General features: G+C 40.0%; 1 protein-coding gene across 3 annotated transcripts in view; it reads right to left on the reverse strand.

Annotated features, from left to right (window-relative positions):
* med13a (mediator complex subunit 13a) overlaps positions 1-7,780 on the reverse strand; it is a 67,922-nt gene extending 60,142 nt beyond the window's left edge. For 2 of the 3 annotated variants that reach the window (XM_046409811.1, XM_046409809.1), the window contains exon 1: positions 7,143-7,780. In XM_046409811.1, coding sequence (XP_046265767.1) covers positions 7,143-7,208 — 66 coding nt within the window. In that variant the 5' untranslated portion in view covers positions 7,209-7,780. The remainder of the gene's footprint in view (positions 1-7,142) is intronic. The other variant, XM_046409810.1, reaches the window with a different exon arrangement.
* Positions 7,781-18,795: the final 11,015 nt, after the last annotated feature.

Consider the following 18,795-nt stretch of genomic DNA (forward strand, 5'->3'; position numbering starts at 1 on the left):
GGTGTGCAGAGTCGCTGCTTCAGGATCCACTCAGCACCTTGGAGCAAACGTGCTGAGCAGAGTGTAAAGAGTAAGTATTAATCCACTTTTATGGGGCAGTTCACCCACCAACTACTTCTGACAAGAAGACACCCATGCTGTCAAAACTAAAGAAAGAAAAAAAAAAGAACAAAAAAAAAAACACAGAGAGAAAGGGGAACACTGAAAGGTGGAAAGATATGCAGATGACAAGAAAACAGAGCAACATTGTGTGTTGATCCAAAGGCAAATTACCCTAAAAAAATGGGACATTTGTTTGTTTCTGCAGAGAATTGTGTACTTGTGCTTTAGGTGCTTTCAATATCACCATGAACAACATGTTCGAAACACAAATAGGAAAAAACTAATGCTAGTAAATGTGGTCTCACCACCTTAATCCTCATTATTGGTGAGTGCTGGGGGGGGGGATGCTTTGCCTCTTTATAAACGCTGTCTGGCTTTTATAGAGAGAACAAAACACACAGGAAAAAGCCTCATAGGCAGTAAATCACTGGCAGGGTTATTATTTGTTAAAGCAGGAACATTACGCTCCACTGCTAGCTAGCATGTGCTGCTTATCACCCAAGCACCGATAGACTACTCGTGTCTACCTAAACACATGCAGGGACACACACGATGCCTCAACGCATACATCCCCATTTCCCCTGGCAATCTTGGTCCTCTATCTATCCTTGTAGACATTTCAAGTAATCTGTGCGAACATGGACTGTTCATTTCCATGCCATTTAGTCCTATTCCGTTCAGGCTGAGTTGGCAGGCTGTCCCTCTGTATATTCAACCAATTAATCCATTACAATTCAGGGGATATCTTAACTCAAGCGCAGGGGTGCTGAGCCTGAACAAGTGATTACCCGTGGCTATGGCGAAGCGGTGGTCTTTATAAGCGGAGAGATTTGTGGTGTTAGTTGTGATGGCGGTAGTGGGGGTTGGGGTGAGGCTGGGGACTGACAAAACAGTGTTGTGTGGCGTTAGCTGGAGCAGAGCTGGATCACAAGGAGTTAGTAAGACATAAAATGTAGTGATTGCACACACACAGAAGGACAAATCATTCATAACTTGAGGTTAAAAATAGTTTTGACTGTATTTATGACTCCTGCACACCACGGCAGCCAACAGGCTAGACTGTCAGTTCACATTTATGAACTATCCATTGTAAGTATCATCAATAAACAGAAAGCATGTGTTTATCTGTTTTCCTCCACAAACACAACGGAAAAGCAAGCAGAGGAAAATCAAAATGTTACAAATTAACACAGCAGTTGTCGGGATGTATAAATAACACATCATGATCTCTGATGAACAGTGTGAGTCTTAAGTAATTCAAAAGCCACTACAAATGGTGAAAAGTGCAAAGAGAAGAGCCAGGATGGCGTGTGACAACAGAGCTGCAGCAGTTAGGCTGCTCCTTCCTGCTGGAGTGTGAGAAGCACTACGTTACACCTGCATCTTGCTAGGAAACATCTGTGCACACAATGCAAAGTGAGGGTGGGGACAACAGTTAACTGTGAAACCAGACTATAAGCAGTTCACACAGGCAATTAGCAAGTGAACTGCCACGTCATCTTAATGACCATAGCCAGCCCCCAATGGTACTGGCATGTTGCCTTAAATAAAAGGCTTTGTGCACAAGCACCTGACAAATTCTATTATGAGCCACTCCTCCTCATGAGATGCAGGTTTCACATTTTTAGATGTGATTATGTGGTGCATACAGACAGCCAGGCATCAAGTTGAGTGACATGACTTATATTCAAATAAGTGTTTCAGTTACTCTTGCCTTTGCGTGGCCAACTCCACACTTTGTCACGCTTCAAATGATTTTATCGACACTTGTTAGAATTCTTCATTCTTTTTCTTCTTTTAATATGCACATTTCTTTGCTTTGTCTGAAATATCCATTTACAGATTCACTTCATGTTTTAAAAGTTAGTCGTGTAAGACGGCCTAACTTAAACCAACAGTCACTTAATACAGGGGAGATGTACATTATCATCACTCTTACAAGCCAGTGGACACAGTAACAACATAACTCCTTGACATTTTGTTATTGTTGACATAGAGTGCATCGTCTTAGTTAAAAGCCCTCTCAATCTCAACATTTCCTACTGTTTCTTCATCAAAGCAAACGTTACATTTGCTAGAACAAAAGAGTTTGGGGCAATGCAAAAAGTTCCCCAACCTCTAACCAAATAAAATTCAAGCACTGCACTTCAACAGTTCAACAATCTGTTCTGAAACAATCAGATCATTAGTCAAACAATATATAATAACAACAAAAATTGCTGGTGACATATTTTCACAGCTGATAAACAAGCTGTGTACTGTTGCACAGATCATTTATAAAAAGCAGTGCAGAGACAGAGAGCATTCTTCAAATTCAAGCAATGCAATCCTCGTGTGGTCATGAGGAGGGTAAATACTTTAAATCAATAGTCAGCCTGGGATCAGGCGACTTTTATGATGGCACGAGGAGAAAACACTGACATGGGTCTTGTTATTAACTACAATTAATGCAGTACAGCTGCACACACACAGCAACTGACCACATCCTGTGGGTACTGAAAGGTTGACCTGGTTCATTTCTGAGATTTAGACACAGTAGTGGCAGTTACAGCCAAAATACCAACACTGCTGCACTGTTAATATGTGAATGAAATACAACAGCCAACAAGAGCAGAAGGCTAGACTATTCATCTTACATTACAGTTCAGTTCATCACCTTTTTGTAACCGTTTCTGTCACTGTTTGCATCTACACTGCAGTTTCTGTGCCAAGTAGGCGAGTGACTACATTATGAGTCGTTCCCATAGCATATATGACACAAAAACCCTTTATTACAGCCAGTGTGGAATACAGGAAAGAGTAGGACCAAATGTGATACATTACTGTCAATAAGAAATCTTCCTTAGTAATGAATGAATTACTGAACATACTGTGTTTATTGTTTTTTTTAAAGCCTATATCTGACATCTCCACCCTCAGCATTATCAACACTTCCATTTCAATTCTTATATAATCTAATATAATCATTACTCTCTGCAATAAACGATGACTGGAAAGTCACCTCACTCAAAACTGTTATTTCAAATATACATTTCAAAGACTAGCATTAACCGCATTCTTTTCTTAACAGGCACTTCACTGTTGTAAAACATCACCACAGTTTAAAATAGATTCGTACCCAAAATGTGAAAATAATATAACGAAATCTATTCAATGCTGAAAACCACTGAGTCTTATTAGTGACAATAATCTGAAGTACACTCAGCATGATCAATACTTGGCGATTGTGAGTACCAAAGCTGATGTGATTTCACTGAAGAAAAGAAAGTGCTGCAGACATCTGTTACAATGCAATAACAATTCATACATTACATAATGTTGACCAGCTGCGGGGTGGAGCTGCAATGGGTTTAATTGACATTCTGAGATGTATTTTGGCCTTTGCACTGTTTGGATGGTAGAGAGCACAAGGCCAACAAGTTTTACCTCAAGTCCTCACACTTAAGAGCGAGATGCTGAGCTTAATACTGTGTAGAAGTGGTGAGAGGGTAGACTTAAACTGGAGCTTAACTTCAGGTTTTGAAGTGACTACAATAGCTACATGTTTGAAAGAAGTGGGAAAGTGATCAGAAGCAGCTCTATCACTGGATGAGTTCATTTTAATGATGCATCTAAACCAGCTGAGCATATTTGGGAGATTTCACACAAAAAAGTCTGAAGTCACTTTCCATGAAGCACATCTTTTCCTGCAACACCTCCAGCACAATCTGTTTTGTTTACAGAAGAAATAAGCATTTACACTGCTGATTCACAGTTGATGTAACTAATGATGAGGAAAATGTTATACTGGACAAACAGATGATTTGTTAAGGTTTGTGGAGAACTGCTGGGTGGCGACCTTCCGACATCAAGCATTTTAAGCAGCTACAGTACATTCACAAGATTTTGCTGAATGCTGTAAAACCGTTATATACATTATTTCAGAGATAATCACTGTCAAGTGCAAGACAAAACTTCTTAAACATGAAGCCCTCATCCTTGCACAGATGTACAGTAAGCTGTATTATTTAGGAATCAAACTTGACTGGGAACTGCATTCCCAATAGAATTAAAAAAAGTCTTTTGTTAGAAATGTTGAAGATCACATCGTGCACAAAATACAAGGGATTGTATTAAAGTAAACTGTGGACTACAGAAAAAAATAATTCACTTCTGTCTTTACATATTCCTGAGCGGATAGAGGCAGAACTGAATTGCCCCTCTGTCAAAGTCTAGACACGTCAGTACTCCACTTCTCATCAACAATATCCTCGAGGCAGACTGCTCTATCAAGGATAAATGTGCCTTCTGCAGTTGTTCTGTCTGTCCTTTCAAAATAAATTAGTGGCAGCCTGTGTGCAAAAACAGAGGTTGCCAGAAATGTGTGTGTATCGCCTTCCAAAGTTCATGCTTTCCAGGTTGTGCACACAAGAGTGCCTTGAACACTTGATGCACTGCTAAGATTCTACAAGCCCCCCCCCCCCCACCCATGTCTTCATAAATGTTCAGATATGTGAGCAACTGCTTGTGGGTCATGAGTTTTATCTTTCATAAGCCAAAGCCAAAAATCATGCTGCTGCATTAGGAGGGAATCTAAGACCAAAGCCACTGGATACTGCCGGGAAGTTTTCCTGAGGTGACGCGTACTTGGAAGGGGGGTTACAACCCCTGATTTTGCCAGCTGCTCACCTTCCCTCTGGCCGCTTAGGGTTCTGGGTCTCAGTAGGGAACACTGTGTTCAAACAGCTGCCTTCCTGTCTTTCAAGATATGAGACAAGCAACAGGTGAAGCTGCTCAAATCATGTTGCAGATGCTCCTCTTCTACTGAGTGTCTTTTCCTGTCTGTCACCTCTCTTAACCTTGTCATGAAACTATCAAGTGTGTGGTTGCATTTTTGGTTCTGGAGAATGAAAATTCATCAGTTTCGTTTGAGCTAACAGATACACAGCTCTTGATAATTCATGGAGTACTTACACATTCAATGTTATTAACAAACAGTAGATTTTTGCCATGTTTCTTTAAATGTATGAACATTCTCCAGCAATGCAATGCAAGGCAGCACAAATACAGCTACATAAGTGCATAACACAGAAGCAAACTGTACTAATTTTAAACTTCAACTTAAATCTCATAAGCCCCCTTTAAAATGCCAAAAAAAAGCATGCAACAAGTAATATCATACTCAGGAGGAGACTATCAGCTGAAAAACGACAGGAGGAAAAAAGTACCACAATGTGTTCACATTCTTTCACCATAAAACCACAAAGTGGAGTCTGTTCACTGAGTGAGTCATAACAGCAGCGGTGTTATGCTTAGTCTAAGTGTGCAGGAAAATGTCAGCCAGACAGGCACAGCACCACAACTACCAGCCTCTACCTCGTCTGTCCACTGTAGCCAACGCTGCCTTCAAGTGCTGTCATAAACATTGTAATTACGAGTTCAACACACACAATCGACCCAACTAAGTAGTACTGAGAGAGCGGGGATTTTCTGCAATGAAATGTTACCTTTAGGGGGCGGACAGCTTGGAAGCTGTGTCAATTTGTGGTAAAAAGAGTGTAGTATTTTATTTTATTGTTATTACACTACAATCTATGTCAACATTTCAATTGATGCAATCCTCATTTAACTTTTAACAATAACTTTACATGCATATATTTCCTTGCATTTCCTTTAACAAATAACAAAACTCTACTTTTTCTAAAAGTTAGATTTTAGCATTAGCCAAAGCACATCTGAAACTTCCAGCTGTGGTGGCAGGATGCTCAGAAAAGCTCATGGAGGAAGCATTACAGTCTTCAGCTGACCTAAAAGTGAAATAATAGATAAGCCGGTTGACAAGCCAATTAGCTGCAAATTTCAAACACGTTCAGACCACATACAGATTATCTGGCCAGAGAAGGAACTGTGCACGTAACCAACACCTTTAAATATGCCATAGTGGCTATACAGTGGATGTTCACTGCACTATTTATCTCAAAGGGGATTAAAGAATACCTGTGAACTCTAGGATAGCAAACATGATCACAACCACAACGATGTGGGGGGCATATGTCACCTGGCCACAACTGACAACTTGACATAAAAACAAACGAAGGGGGAACACATCTCACACTTCACTCCAGTTCATAGTAGCAGAATGTGGATGTGGATGTGTAGCTACTAGATGTTTGTAATGCCCAGGAATGTAACCCAGAGATTATATAATCAGCCCGGGGCCTATGCCCTAATTGGTGTGAATACTGGAAAACGAAGTCCAAAGAGATTACGCTATTGACAAACAAGATGATGACACATTACGTGAATAACCGACGCTTGCAAACAAACAGCGTTATCGCAAGATTATTGTTAGGTGCTTGTTGAAAAGAAGAGCGTTATAGGCAAAGCATAAGGGGCGTGCTTTTACGAACAAGCTGTGCAACTTGTGCACTGACATTCGTTCCTACACGCGTGTTATACAAAAACACAGTATTTCACAGCCAAGACGCAGTAGTTTTCTAGTCTCAGTGATAGAACTTTACACTGCAAACTTCAGTGCATGAAGTGCTTAGTTTATGGTTGGATAAAGCATGGTGGAAATGTAATGAGAACGAGATAGGAAGTTAATAATAAACAAGGAGTTCAGGCGAATGGGAGAAAGTGTTACAACTACTAACTCACTGGTAAACACGGTCTTGCTTTTGGCAATAAAATTCACAACAGTTATGTCCGCGCTAACAGACGATGTGTTGCTGTGTCTGTCCTGAGAAATGTAGTAAATTAAGCTTAACAAGCGAGTAGCGTTAACCTTGGGTGTTTGGTTTGCGAATGAAAATTGGAAATGTTGCACAAAGAAGATCATAAGAAACATGCCACTGTAACAAAGTGACAAGATGTTAAAACAACGGAACATGGCAACATTTACGAACTAGGATACCTTGTTGTCCTGAAATGATGTCAGCTCGACAGGGCCGTAAGCCTAGCTAAGCTCCTATCAACTGATGCCTGTGTGGCTAACGTTAGCTTAGCCCCTGTTCAGCTAGTTAAAAATGGCTGCTTTCCTTTAGTTTTAAATCTCTTACCAGACAGAATAGATTGGAATGGCAATCCTCCAAGCTGGCCCCGTTTGGTACATAACAAGAACTCATCCTTCTTCACTGCGAGATCCAACTCTCCATCATTTCACTTCCCGGGAAATAAAGAACAATTTGCGGATTTGTGTTTTCTGAGATGTGCAGGCTTAATCAACGAGAAATATTTTTTGTAACATTTGGCTGGAGGATAGTTAATTCAACAACCTTCCGATTGCAGTTCCTTTGCCGGAGCTGAAAGCGGTTAAAAGAGACTGAATGGTCTTTACGTGGACATCTCAAAAGCACACCGTAAAAGCAAATTAAAAGGAGCGAAAAATGTTCATAAAACAAAAAGAAAAGGAGAGCAAAGAAGCAACTCTCCCCCTCCCCCTTAGCCCTAAAACGGTCTCTGCTTAAAAAAAATAAAAACGTCCTGTCTTACTCCTCCATTGCAAAAATTAGTCTAAAAACGAAATACATCCTGTAAAAACCCCTCGAAATCTGCCACCGGCCTATATTTCAACGATTATTTCGATCATTTTTTCAGCCTCGGTTCCTGTTGGTTTCCATTTGAATTCATGGATTCCTTTCTTTAATGGCGGCCACAGGGACAACTCTGCCTTCCACAGCCTATTGGCTCATTCGTGGTCAAAGCTTTGTCAAGCTAACCGAAGATACGCAGGCACACGTCAGAAAGCAGGCAACATTTCCGGCAAAGTAAAAGTAAAGTTAGTGGATTGTCCATTCTTCTGACTAATTCTATGAACATAACATTATGAAAACCAAAAGCTATCAGTTAAATTTAATTTCTGATTGATATGTCTTATTTTCTTTCGGCATGTGTATCAGAATAAGTAGACAAAGCATGTTATTTTCGGTGTGCGTTTTATTTTGACAGTTATACATAACGTCCTGTGCTTTAGTATGGCTAACTTGACACTGTCGTGGTCATGAGGGCTGTAATAACACAAGACTGATAGGTATTGCCGCTAGGCCAGCGCAAGTGGCGCTATTGAGCAACAGATTTTGTTACCAATGATCAAACCCTATAAACTTGCTCACTTACACAGTGCACCACCTAGCGTATGTGATGTTGCACTCACAGTTGAAATGTGCAACTAAGATGCACTGGTGCGTCCTCTGTTTTGTTTTATTTCAATCAAATACATTCATTTGACCTAAGTTTAACACAGTTTGGCTTCAGTGAGATAAAGACAGCAGATTAAAACGAACACTGCAGGAATAAAACAAATGTATATTACTGAAGAAAAGTTTAAAAGTAATTACATCAAGAGGCCATACTGAGTATGAGAAAAATAAATGAAAATGTAGCTGTTGACACATTTACGGAAAAGTATGTGTACTTTAAAACTTGGGAAGAGGAACACTACAATGAAAGGTAAATAAAATAAAATTCCAAGGTAATGAATTATACAAATTTAAAATCTAAGATAAAACAATTTTAAAATGTCTCTGCAAGCACCACAACAGTCAGCAGTTTAATATGTGTAAATCCAAAGGCCAAACTAATTTTATTCTTGGTAAAACAAGGCTCAGACAGCTTTTCATGGACTCTGGCACAGTATCAGTCATTACTCTGTAATAAACTTCCAGCATGGCTGAAACTCACACACTTATCCACCTCTTTATTTACATATTGTTTTAGATTAGGGAAAATAAACCAATACATTTCAGAGTAGCATGACATTTTTTTTCTTTTTTTCTTTTCAGGTTACAACTCATCCATGTACACAACAGAATTCAGTGTAACTTCACTGTGTGTTTTTATGTGATCTTCTGTCTTGGTAGTTGCCTTAGTTCACCGTCATACAGCCAGCATGTTGTAGATGTTCGTCTTCAGGATATTATTTGCATTTCTATATTTTTGTTTGCAGGTTTTGACTGCAGTTAGCATGTCTTTTTAAATAATTTGTTGCTCAGACAAACAAGTTTTTGTTTTCATTAAACTTGAGGATTTTCGCTCCAGAATGAGCTCAGTTACATATATCATTCTTCCAAAATATTGCAGAACATTGCACAATTGAGAGCTGTACTTCTGATCTCATACAACCAGCATCCAAGCTGGTGTTGGGCCAAACCAAACGGGCTTCAGTTACAGCTGCAAACTATGAGAGAAATAATCCCCAAAAATATTTTATTCCAACTTCCTTTGGCTTGTGTGTAATGTAGTCTGCATTAAACTTAAGGCTATCTGATTCTAGGGGGCCTCTCTGTTCAGCTGAATTTGTCTTACCACCCAATACAGGAGCTTGTAAGCTGTGCATGTAACTAACTGTTACAGTGAGCACTATGGGAGATTACACACACACATATATATATATATCATTTCAATAATGAAGCCGATCCTTAGGCTAAGAATAAACTATTAGGAAGAAATATACTGTACATGCAATACTGTGATGCATCGTCAGCCCCTGTCCTCCATCATTATCTTGTTTGTTTGTTTTCTCAAATATTCTGTTTGTACAATCAATTCCTTAGAGAACTGAGAATTTCTAACAAAATTCATCCAACTGAACTTTCCTTACATTTATAGTCCAAGGCACACTCCCAGACAGAATATTACTTCTTTTATTTAAAAGTGTGAGCGCTGTAGGTTTATGGAATATTAATAATGAGGTTTTCCCAAGTCCTTGTCCCATCATTATACAGTGTCTCCTAATTATAATACAATGGAAGCTGTTTTTAGTCATGGTAGTTTCTTTTTAGAAATGAATGGCAATTGGGTGGCCAACTAGCCCATATTCTGTTATCCTGTGATTCACTAATTAATTAATAATTGCTCTCCCTTAAAGCACAATGTTTTTTTTAAGTCTCTCCTAGTAAGACCACTGATTCTGTCATGTAATCCAAGCATTACAAAATGTCTCTGTCTTTTTAAATTGTCATAATCATTAAGCCAGCACTGCCTTAGTTTTTGTAAATAAGCTATAAATAATAGACTACTACTGTATAAATAATAATCTGGGACACTTCTTTTCCTCTATGCCCAGAATCATAAGTAACATTTCCTCTTTGCAATAATAAAAGTGCTGGGAAAACCAGGCCTTAAACGTGGTAAGAGACAGCAGGTCCCAGGATGCAGAAAACAGTTGGTTGGTCCTGAAATGCTGAAGGAGTTATGAGAGTGTGGCAGTCTGGAGGATAATAGTGTTTTAAACACCCACATGTCAGGAGATCAGTTTGTTTCAAGCATTTATTGGGACAATACTTCAGCAACAGGACTTGTAGAGAATGAAAATATGGACACTTGAAGACTTGAAGTATTTCTTCCGTTGCACTGCTAAAAAAAAAACAAAAAAAACATAATAACATATATGAAAATATATTCCAGATGTACATGATATGATCTGACACAGATATGGTAATTATGAAAGCACTTTAAGCTCATTACCGATACAATATAACAAGAGTTTTGTGCTTGTATTGTGCAGTCTCAAAGGCCCTTCGACATTAGCTCTGTCTTTCATCTGATCCCAATGGATTGAGCAGCTTTCTCAACCTTAAATCTCCCCATTGGAATGAATGATAATCTCACATTCAATGCTTCCCACGCTTTATCATCACTCTCCTTGATACGAAAAACAATTGTGGCATGATACCATCTGTATAAGATTGTTAACAGAAAAAACATCTAATAGCGTAGCCGTTGAGCACAGTTGTCATAGCAGTGTAACAAATGTGAATACCAGATTGCTATCATATCTGGTGATGGTTTTCTCTCACTTATCTCCAGCTCCCTCTTATCTAATCCCACAGAGATGTTCTGTCACATATATTCTATCCGAGCAGCACTCAAGAATATTGGGGAAATGAAAGTGTGAGATAGTTTGGAGTTGGCCAACTGTTCCTTTTGACATTTGATTTGACATGCTCTGTGGTCCCTGCCATTCTGCTATAGCAGCATTTGCCAGAGGGCCCTGTCTCGCTGTTGTGTGACTAAATCCTGCATGGGAAAGTGAATAATAAATCTGAGATTTAGCCAGAAAAAGAGCATGGGCTGAATTTAATGAGTGCCAGTGGTCAGACAAGATAAAAAAAAAATTGAAGCGTCTGACCAGAAATTAGACTTAAATTATTACTATTCATTTCACATAATAAAATTGTAGAGCATGAAACACTCAAGGTGAGAATACAGTTAGGAGAATGTGAGGCTTCAACCTCACACACACATGTGAGTGTCCATGTGTATGTCCTCTGTGCGAGAGATCACAGGAATCACGTGACATATTTGAAAAGCTTTCTGTAAATCAATAAAATTGACCAGGCAGGCAGGATAAGGTTTATCCTTTCACTGGCAGACACAGCTGAGACATCCAGCAGTTAAGAGTGCAACTCTGAGGTCCACAGTTCAACTGCGTAACTTGTGTTTACAGAGGCTAAGTGGTAATATCCCATTGTTGGCCTCTGCAGCGGAGGAATAGTTATGAAGAGGGTCAACAAGCGTGCCATGGTCAAATAAAGTAGCGCCCCTCCCAGCCCCCATATTAAAGCACACAGAGATATGTGCTCTTTGCTTTCCCCTCTCTCTCTCTCTCTTTCTCTCTCTCACACACACTAAAACATATACACACAGTGACCTTTGTTACAAGCATCCAAAAACCTTGTGTGCAAAGATGGATGGAGGAGAGCTTTTGAAAATAATGACAACAAGCACTTATTCCATTCATTTACTCACATAATGGCCCTTGGCCTTGACGGCAAAGTTATTAAAATGTAAAATGAAAACATCTCAAGAGCCAAGGTTGTGCTTGTATCTTCCAAAAATATAATGTTTTAAGAGCCACGAGCCTGATCTGAAAAATAAAGGCACATTAGATTAAAGCACTTATTATATTCTCTACATGGCTCATTTTTAACTGTGATAAAAATAAGTAATACACATATAATGGTCTGATTCTTTTGCCTCTAGATAGTCGGTTTATTTTTTACTGAATCTAACTAAGAAATTCACAGGTCCAGTGTATTTGATTTAAGGGCAGAAATGAAATATAACATGTTCTAGCGTATAATCACTTGAGACTATGAATCACCGTCTTTTTTGTTAACTTAGAATGAGCCTTTTATATCTACGGAAGGAGTGGGTCATCTTCCATGAAGCCCACCATGTTTCTGCAGTAGCCCAGAAGGGACAAACCAAACATTTGTTCTATAGAGGGTCTGTTATGTTTTACCTGAAACGTAAAACATGAAAATAAAAGTAAACTAGTTCTAGAGTCTGCTGATGAAATTGCATCTGGGAAAGTGGAGTAACTCTCCCTTGAAGTGCAACATAAAACATGATGGCGAAATTGGCTAGTAAGCCAGGCAGTGAAAACAAAACTTAAAACAACATGCACAACACGTAATTGTTTCCCAACTGGCTGCAGCTCAGACATATTTAGATTTGTATTCTTGAAATTTCAGAAAACAAGTTTCCTGTCACCAGGAATGTGGGATATTTGGAGACATAGTTTCACAGTGCCATTGATGATCCCGACAGAATAGAATGAATGGCTTGTATACCTTGAAGAAGAAAATCCAATCAAAGAAAACCTGATTACAATTTAATGAATGCAACTGAATATGTGATACTGATGGCTGGTGGTGTAAGCTAGAGGTCTGCAGGTCCAGCAGGTGCTGCTGGGATGGTGTGATCTCTGTCACATCAAATATGTGATGGGAGCGGCTGATTGGCAGGCGCTTGGTATGCAGGGAGAAAAAAATGCTGTGATAAAGTTTATCATGAATTTGCGGAGTGAGAAAAGAACACATATTAAATAGATTGGTTTCTGCTTTACTCCAACATTACACCTCATTCTGCAGCCACTGCAAATACAGTTGACACTGTCTAAACTTGAATGGGAACCTCCCATATATAGACACAAGCACAGAAAAGCTAAATTGAGAGTCCTTCGTATGACAAAGTGGAAGCAGCCTCCTTGTCATTAGTTTAAAGAGCTGCAGAGTGCTGAGGATGCTGAGAGGCTGGCTCCATGCCCTCAGCCTCCATCTGATCAGCTGAGGATGGAGCGCGTAAAGGCTCGCTGAGTGAGAGGTCAGGCACAGCAGATTGCGAAGCAGAAGCTCTCTAACAAAAAAGACACCTAGTCCTGGTAGTTTTGGAGGCCTTACAGCACGAGAACATAATGGCTGTCTGCTTGCAAACTGACTTCACACGGGATGATTGAACTACAGTTCCATGTCAGCGTACACCTGTTCAAATCAAACTCTACGACCTGCTTTTTAACAGGACAACACGAGTCTCTTCAGAATGATAGCACGCAGCATTATTGAGAGGCAGTTAGGCAGAGAGCTGCTCTTTGTTGAGCCAATTCTGTAGTTAAATAGTGTGAAGTGCTTGTCAGCTCAGTTGTTGCAGCAATGCTTTGCTTCTCTATCTGGGGTGAGGTCTGGCTGAGGTTAAAGCCATATTCCCTCCCCTTGATGGAGCTGAGGGTTAGTCGTTCGGGTGCTGCCTCTGTGCATGCAGGAACATTCCAGGCACGCAAATAAAGCCATAGCTGTGCCTTTGTTGCGGTGCTGACTAGACAAGAGCCTTTCTGCAGGGCTGCTGCTTTTAAAAAGATGAAGTCGTGCATCCCCGCTGGTAAATGATCTGACACACTTTTTCTCACTGCAGTCTTTTCACAAGCCCTTGTTGTTAGGCGGTCGTTGTTATTCTCTCCCTCCTTTCCCGCCTTCTTGGTTCCTTACGCTCCCTCCCTCCCTTTCCTCCACTTTTGCACACACATTGCAAGCATATGTAGAAAAAGGTGTCTATATCGAAGATATTTTTTTTCCTTCTTAAGCAGACTTCCACCCTGCAGAACCAGCATGGGATTAATAAATTCAATATGAATTGAAAGCTAATGAAATGTGCACCCCCACCTCTCCCTCGACTGCAAGCCGCTGAGAAGAAGGCTGAGCTCCCTGAGACCAGGCAGAGTGAGGGAGAGAATGAGATCATTGTCACAATTACACCATCAAAAGCAGCAGTCAGCAAAACCATAAAACTGGCTCGCTGTCAGGAGGCTGACCTGGGTGACTGGCTACAACATGCCCAGCATTCCTCTGTGACATGGTGCTTTGTCATTTTCTTCACACAGTAACACTGAGCAAAGGGCCACATCCACGGCAGCAACATTAACACCATGTTTCAGGGTGGCATAATTATTCATGTCTGCTTCTGTGCGAAGTATATATCTGAGGAACTGATATGAGTATTGATCAAAAGTGTTTCTATCTTGTAAAACAAGGAAATTAACTTTACAAGGATACATGCAAGAGACTTCACCCACTGTCATGTACATTAATGTTTTTGCAGACAATCCTGAATCCTTTTTCTTGGATTATGGCAGTTTGTGCCTTAACAAAAGACACAGCAGCCACAGGAAATACATCCAGGTTTGCAGACACTGCAGTTTTCCCACCATCCATATGGACTGCTACAATTAGATCAGAGACAGAAGCAGAGAGAGAGAGAGAGAGAGAGAAGTAGACAGAGAGAGAAGGAGCAGGAGGAGGGAGGGGGCAGTGAGACAGAGAGCAATAGGGATGTCAAGAGTTCAGCTCAAGGGCATGCTCAGTGTCAGGGAGCAGGGTGGCTGAAGGGCTGTTGATGCAGTGGAGGCCCTTATGCACCAGGACCAACCATGTTTCCAATTAGAGCAGCCTTGGCCCCTAATTGTTTAATTGGAGGCTGTATGTGGGATGGAGGAGGCATGTGTTCTCTTCTCCTCCTTAGCTGATTGATACAGAGACCTGTTTACCACCCAGGCCTCCAGTCCGCATGACGGGATTTCATTGCCCCATCAGCGCTGCCACCAACACACTTGAGCACCCCTTCCCCACCTCACCCCTAGCTTCCTGCATCGAGCTCATTACATTAGTTGACCATGCTGGAAAAAATGCATCACTTGCAGAAATGTGTAAATTAAAGCAACGCTGTGATTGATGAATATTGCCAAACTCTATTTCAAATAAACAGATGTGAAACATAACGACCCTCGTTTAAGTCACTTAACTCCTGAGGACCAAGTATCAATTCAATTTCCAGCTCATAAATGTCAAAGTCTAAGCTACAGTGGGAAGTCAAGTAGGTTCTGAGAAACAAGCAGGGTCAAAACCAGTCAATATTTCATACATTCAGATTCCAATGGTCTATTATTATATGTTTAATACAAAATTCAAACCTCTCATACTTGTCTCATCCAAATTTATCTCATCTGACTTGTCCTTGTATCACAAACTATTATTAATACTTAAATACTTATACTACTACTAATACTACAAACAAATCAATGCCTATCCATTTTATCACTAAGTGATAAAATTGTTTTCCCTCAAACAGCTGAAAACTAAAATAACTTTCTGTTATTTCAATAAGTTTTCTATGTGTCACATATACGTTCATGAAATGTAATTCAGAAAATCCTATAAACTAGTTAATTTACACTAAACATGAGAGGCATTTCTGCATTTGGTCAGACTTTGTTTTTTGATGTGTTATTCACGTTGTCTTATACATTTATAATTCTAATCTTACATGAAGCTTTAATTCAATTAAAATGATCAGATGTGTAATAAGCTTTATCAGAGCTGTATTAAGTCCCCTTTACTGAATGAAATTCACAGGATACCTCAAGATCCATTCGGTCTGTAAATGAGATGACATGAATTACTAAACCTTTACATAATGAATAACATGTGTTCCACCATTAAGTTTCATTACAGGGTTTACAGAGTGTATCACAAGGAATATAATATAATTAGGTTTTATAGTTTTTATTTTTTGATTTAAAGAATGACCTTTGAACCATTTAAAGCAGACAGAAACATTTATGTAAACACATTTTATAAAGAACTCCTCCCACTCATCCATGCATCCACAGGGAAGCAAACAAAAACACACAACCAAGGATCAAGCACAGCACACTCAATATTTTATAGGATGTAGGTCAATATTCATGAGCACGGTTTATTTGAACAAACTTGTTATCAGTCAATAACCTTACCAGGAGCAGCATCCAAGGCCTCTGTAAACAGTCTCTTCCTAAGAGAGAATACTATCCCCCTCTGCTCAGTGATCAATAAATTCAGTATACTAAATCTGCTCTGGATGTACAGAACAGCACAGTAATGACTTCACATTATTAACACTGAATAGAACTGACAGTCCGGTAAGGACTGCAGTGTACATTTCTAATAATGCATGCAATAATACTGTGTACATGTCTTTACTTGCTCAATGCAAGCCAAGCAGGTAGCTTGATACAGGTTATATGCTGCCAAGAAGACATCCATCTGTATTGTCAGCAGAGACTAGATCGTTCAGTGTGCTTATCAGTGTACATGAAAATACGTGTGTTTGGGAGTTATTATTCACTGTGCAATATGCCATAAATACCCTTAACATAGCACACTCGCATCGCAATGTGAACACTTGCTCAACACTCATGCATTATGCATGTCTGCATCTGTGTCTTACATTTACTGTAGGGTGTCTTGTTCTGAGAGGCAATATGGTTGGCACACTGTAATGTGTGTGATCAGCTTGCACCATTTCCTGCACTGAATGGGATTTACTACAAATAAGCTGAGAGTCTCAACTTGGATGTGCAATGCATTTAGAAAGTATTCAGAGCCCTTCACTTTTTTTTCCCACACTTTGTTATGTTGCAGCCTTATGCTAAAATCACTGAAATTATTTTTCCTCCTCCATAGCCCACATGACACTAAACAGCCAAGTAACAAAGTGAAAGCTGGATTTTGCTTTTTTTTTAAAGGAAAGAAATATACTGAAATATTACATTGACTTAAGACTTGAAGCACAGTTGTCTGTGAATATAGCCGTGAGAGCATTTGATGTGACAAGCTTGAGATCTTCTACCATTCTTCTCTGCATGTCCTCTGGCAGGCTGGATGGGGAATGTGTTTAACTGGAGTCAAGTCCGGACCCGAGCTGAGACACTAACAGAGTTGTCCCTAAGCCACTCCTGTGTTGTCTTGGCTGTGTACATAGGGTCCTTGTTTGAGGCCCTGAGTGCCCTGGATCAGGTTTTCATTCAGGATATCTCTGTCCTTTGCTCCACTGAGCTTTTTCTCAATCCTGACTAGTACCCCAGTCCCAGGTGCTGAGAAACAGCCCCGCAGCATGATGCTGCTGAATGAATTGTATCTGTCACTACTTCAACAATGGATCTTAGTAAAGAGAAAGAAAAAAAATATTAAGCTAATTTTAAAAATGCATGGACCATTTGACCATATCAAGGACAAGGCAGAGCATGGAAATCACAGCATGTTTACAGCAGCAATATTCTCTTTGGAAAAGCCCTGATTTCAAGATGACTGCAGACTGAATGAGAAATGTTTAACTTATCATTCTGTCAGTTTGTCTGCAGCCTGTGGCAGCAAAAAAAAACCAAAAAAACAAAACAAAACAAACAAAAAAAACCCGCTAGCATTATTTAGCGTGGAAGTGGTTCTTCAGTAAACTCCACTTGTGAACAACTGAGCAAGGCCGCTTTAGCTGAGTGTATTTGGTTTGCAAATCAAATGTGCTCTTGCATGTTCGAGTGCTTTCATGATATCATGAAAAAGCCTGGGAAGGGCATAGTCAGCTGAGCTCGCTGCATTACCACAGCTCTGACTGGACCACTGCCACTGAAACTCAAAGCCGCTCAGTCAGCTGGCTACTGCAGGATTTACCCTCAGCAACAGGTAGTCCAGGCAACAACAGTGTATTTACAGGAGCTACGCTGTAATAGATGACAGAGGATAGGACTTTGTTGTAATCTCTTTGTGTTCATATCGATTAGAGATAAACATCTGCCCCGTAGAATCAGGGACAGAGACTCTGTGTTGATGTGGTTTTGAGGACATATTAAAACCTTTCATTGTACCCCTGGCACCTCCACCCACCGCCCACACATACAGGGCACACACATTCACTCTGGCCTTTTCTCTCTGCTTCATGGTTGCGTGTGTGACTCGATGAGTCAGAGTTGGCCTCAGTGCACGATGAATGAGGGGTGGGAGTTGGTTAACGTCTCTGTCACGGTGTGTCATTTTTTCAAGTCAAGTCAATTTTATTTATATAGCCCAATAATACAAACTGCAATCTGCTTCAAGGGAGTCGACAATCTGTACAGCATACAACATCCTTTGCTCTTAGACTTTTGATTCAAATGAGGAAAAATGAGGAAAAACCTCTAAACAGTGTAAAAATGAGAGAAACTTCCGGAAGAGCATGAGGCTTGATGCCTCTCCCAGGATGGGCAGACATTTGAAAGACATCGTGTGTACAGAACACATTCACAACAGAAATTCACAACAGGTTTAAATAAGATTTAATGCAAAATAAACAGAACTGAACTGCCAGGAAAATTGCAGACTTGGAGCTGTGGTCAGAGTAGGAACCACAATTACAAGACTAAACTAACAAGCTTATATACTTAAATATAAGAAGAACTTTAGAGAAGTGGAGTTTGCATCAGCATACACATAGACAGAGAAAACTGCTGCCTGGACCTCACATTAGGTCTTTGTACAATGTTGAATTGTGCAAACAAGTTAGTCAGAGACAGAACAGTTGGCCATTTCAATTTATCATGTTGATGTAGAATCACCTGTAGGTAAAGTATCATAACATTTTGCAGGA

The sequence above is a fragment of the Scatophagus argus genome, chromosome 14, assembly GCF_020382885.2.
Source record: "Scatophagus argus isolate fScaArg1 chromosome 14, fScaArg1.pri, whole genome shotgun sequence".
In the NCBI taxonomy this organism is placed as follows: Eukaryota; Metazoa; Chordata; class Actinopteri; family Scatophagidae; genus Scatophagus; species Scatophagus argus.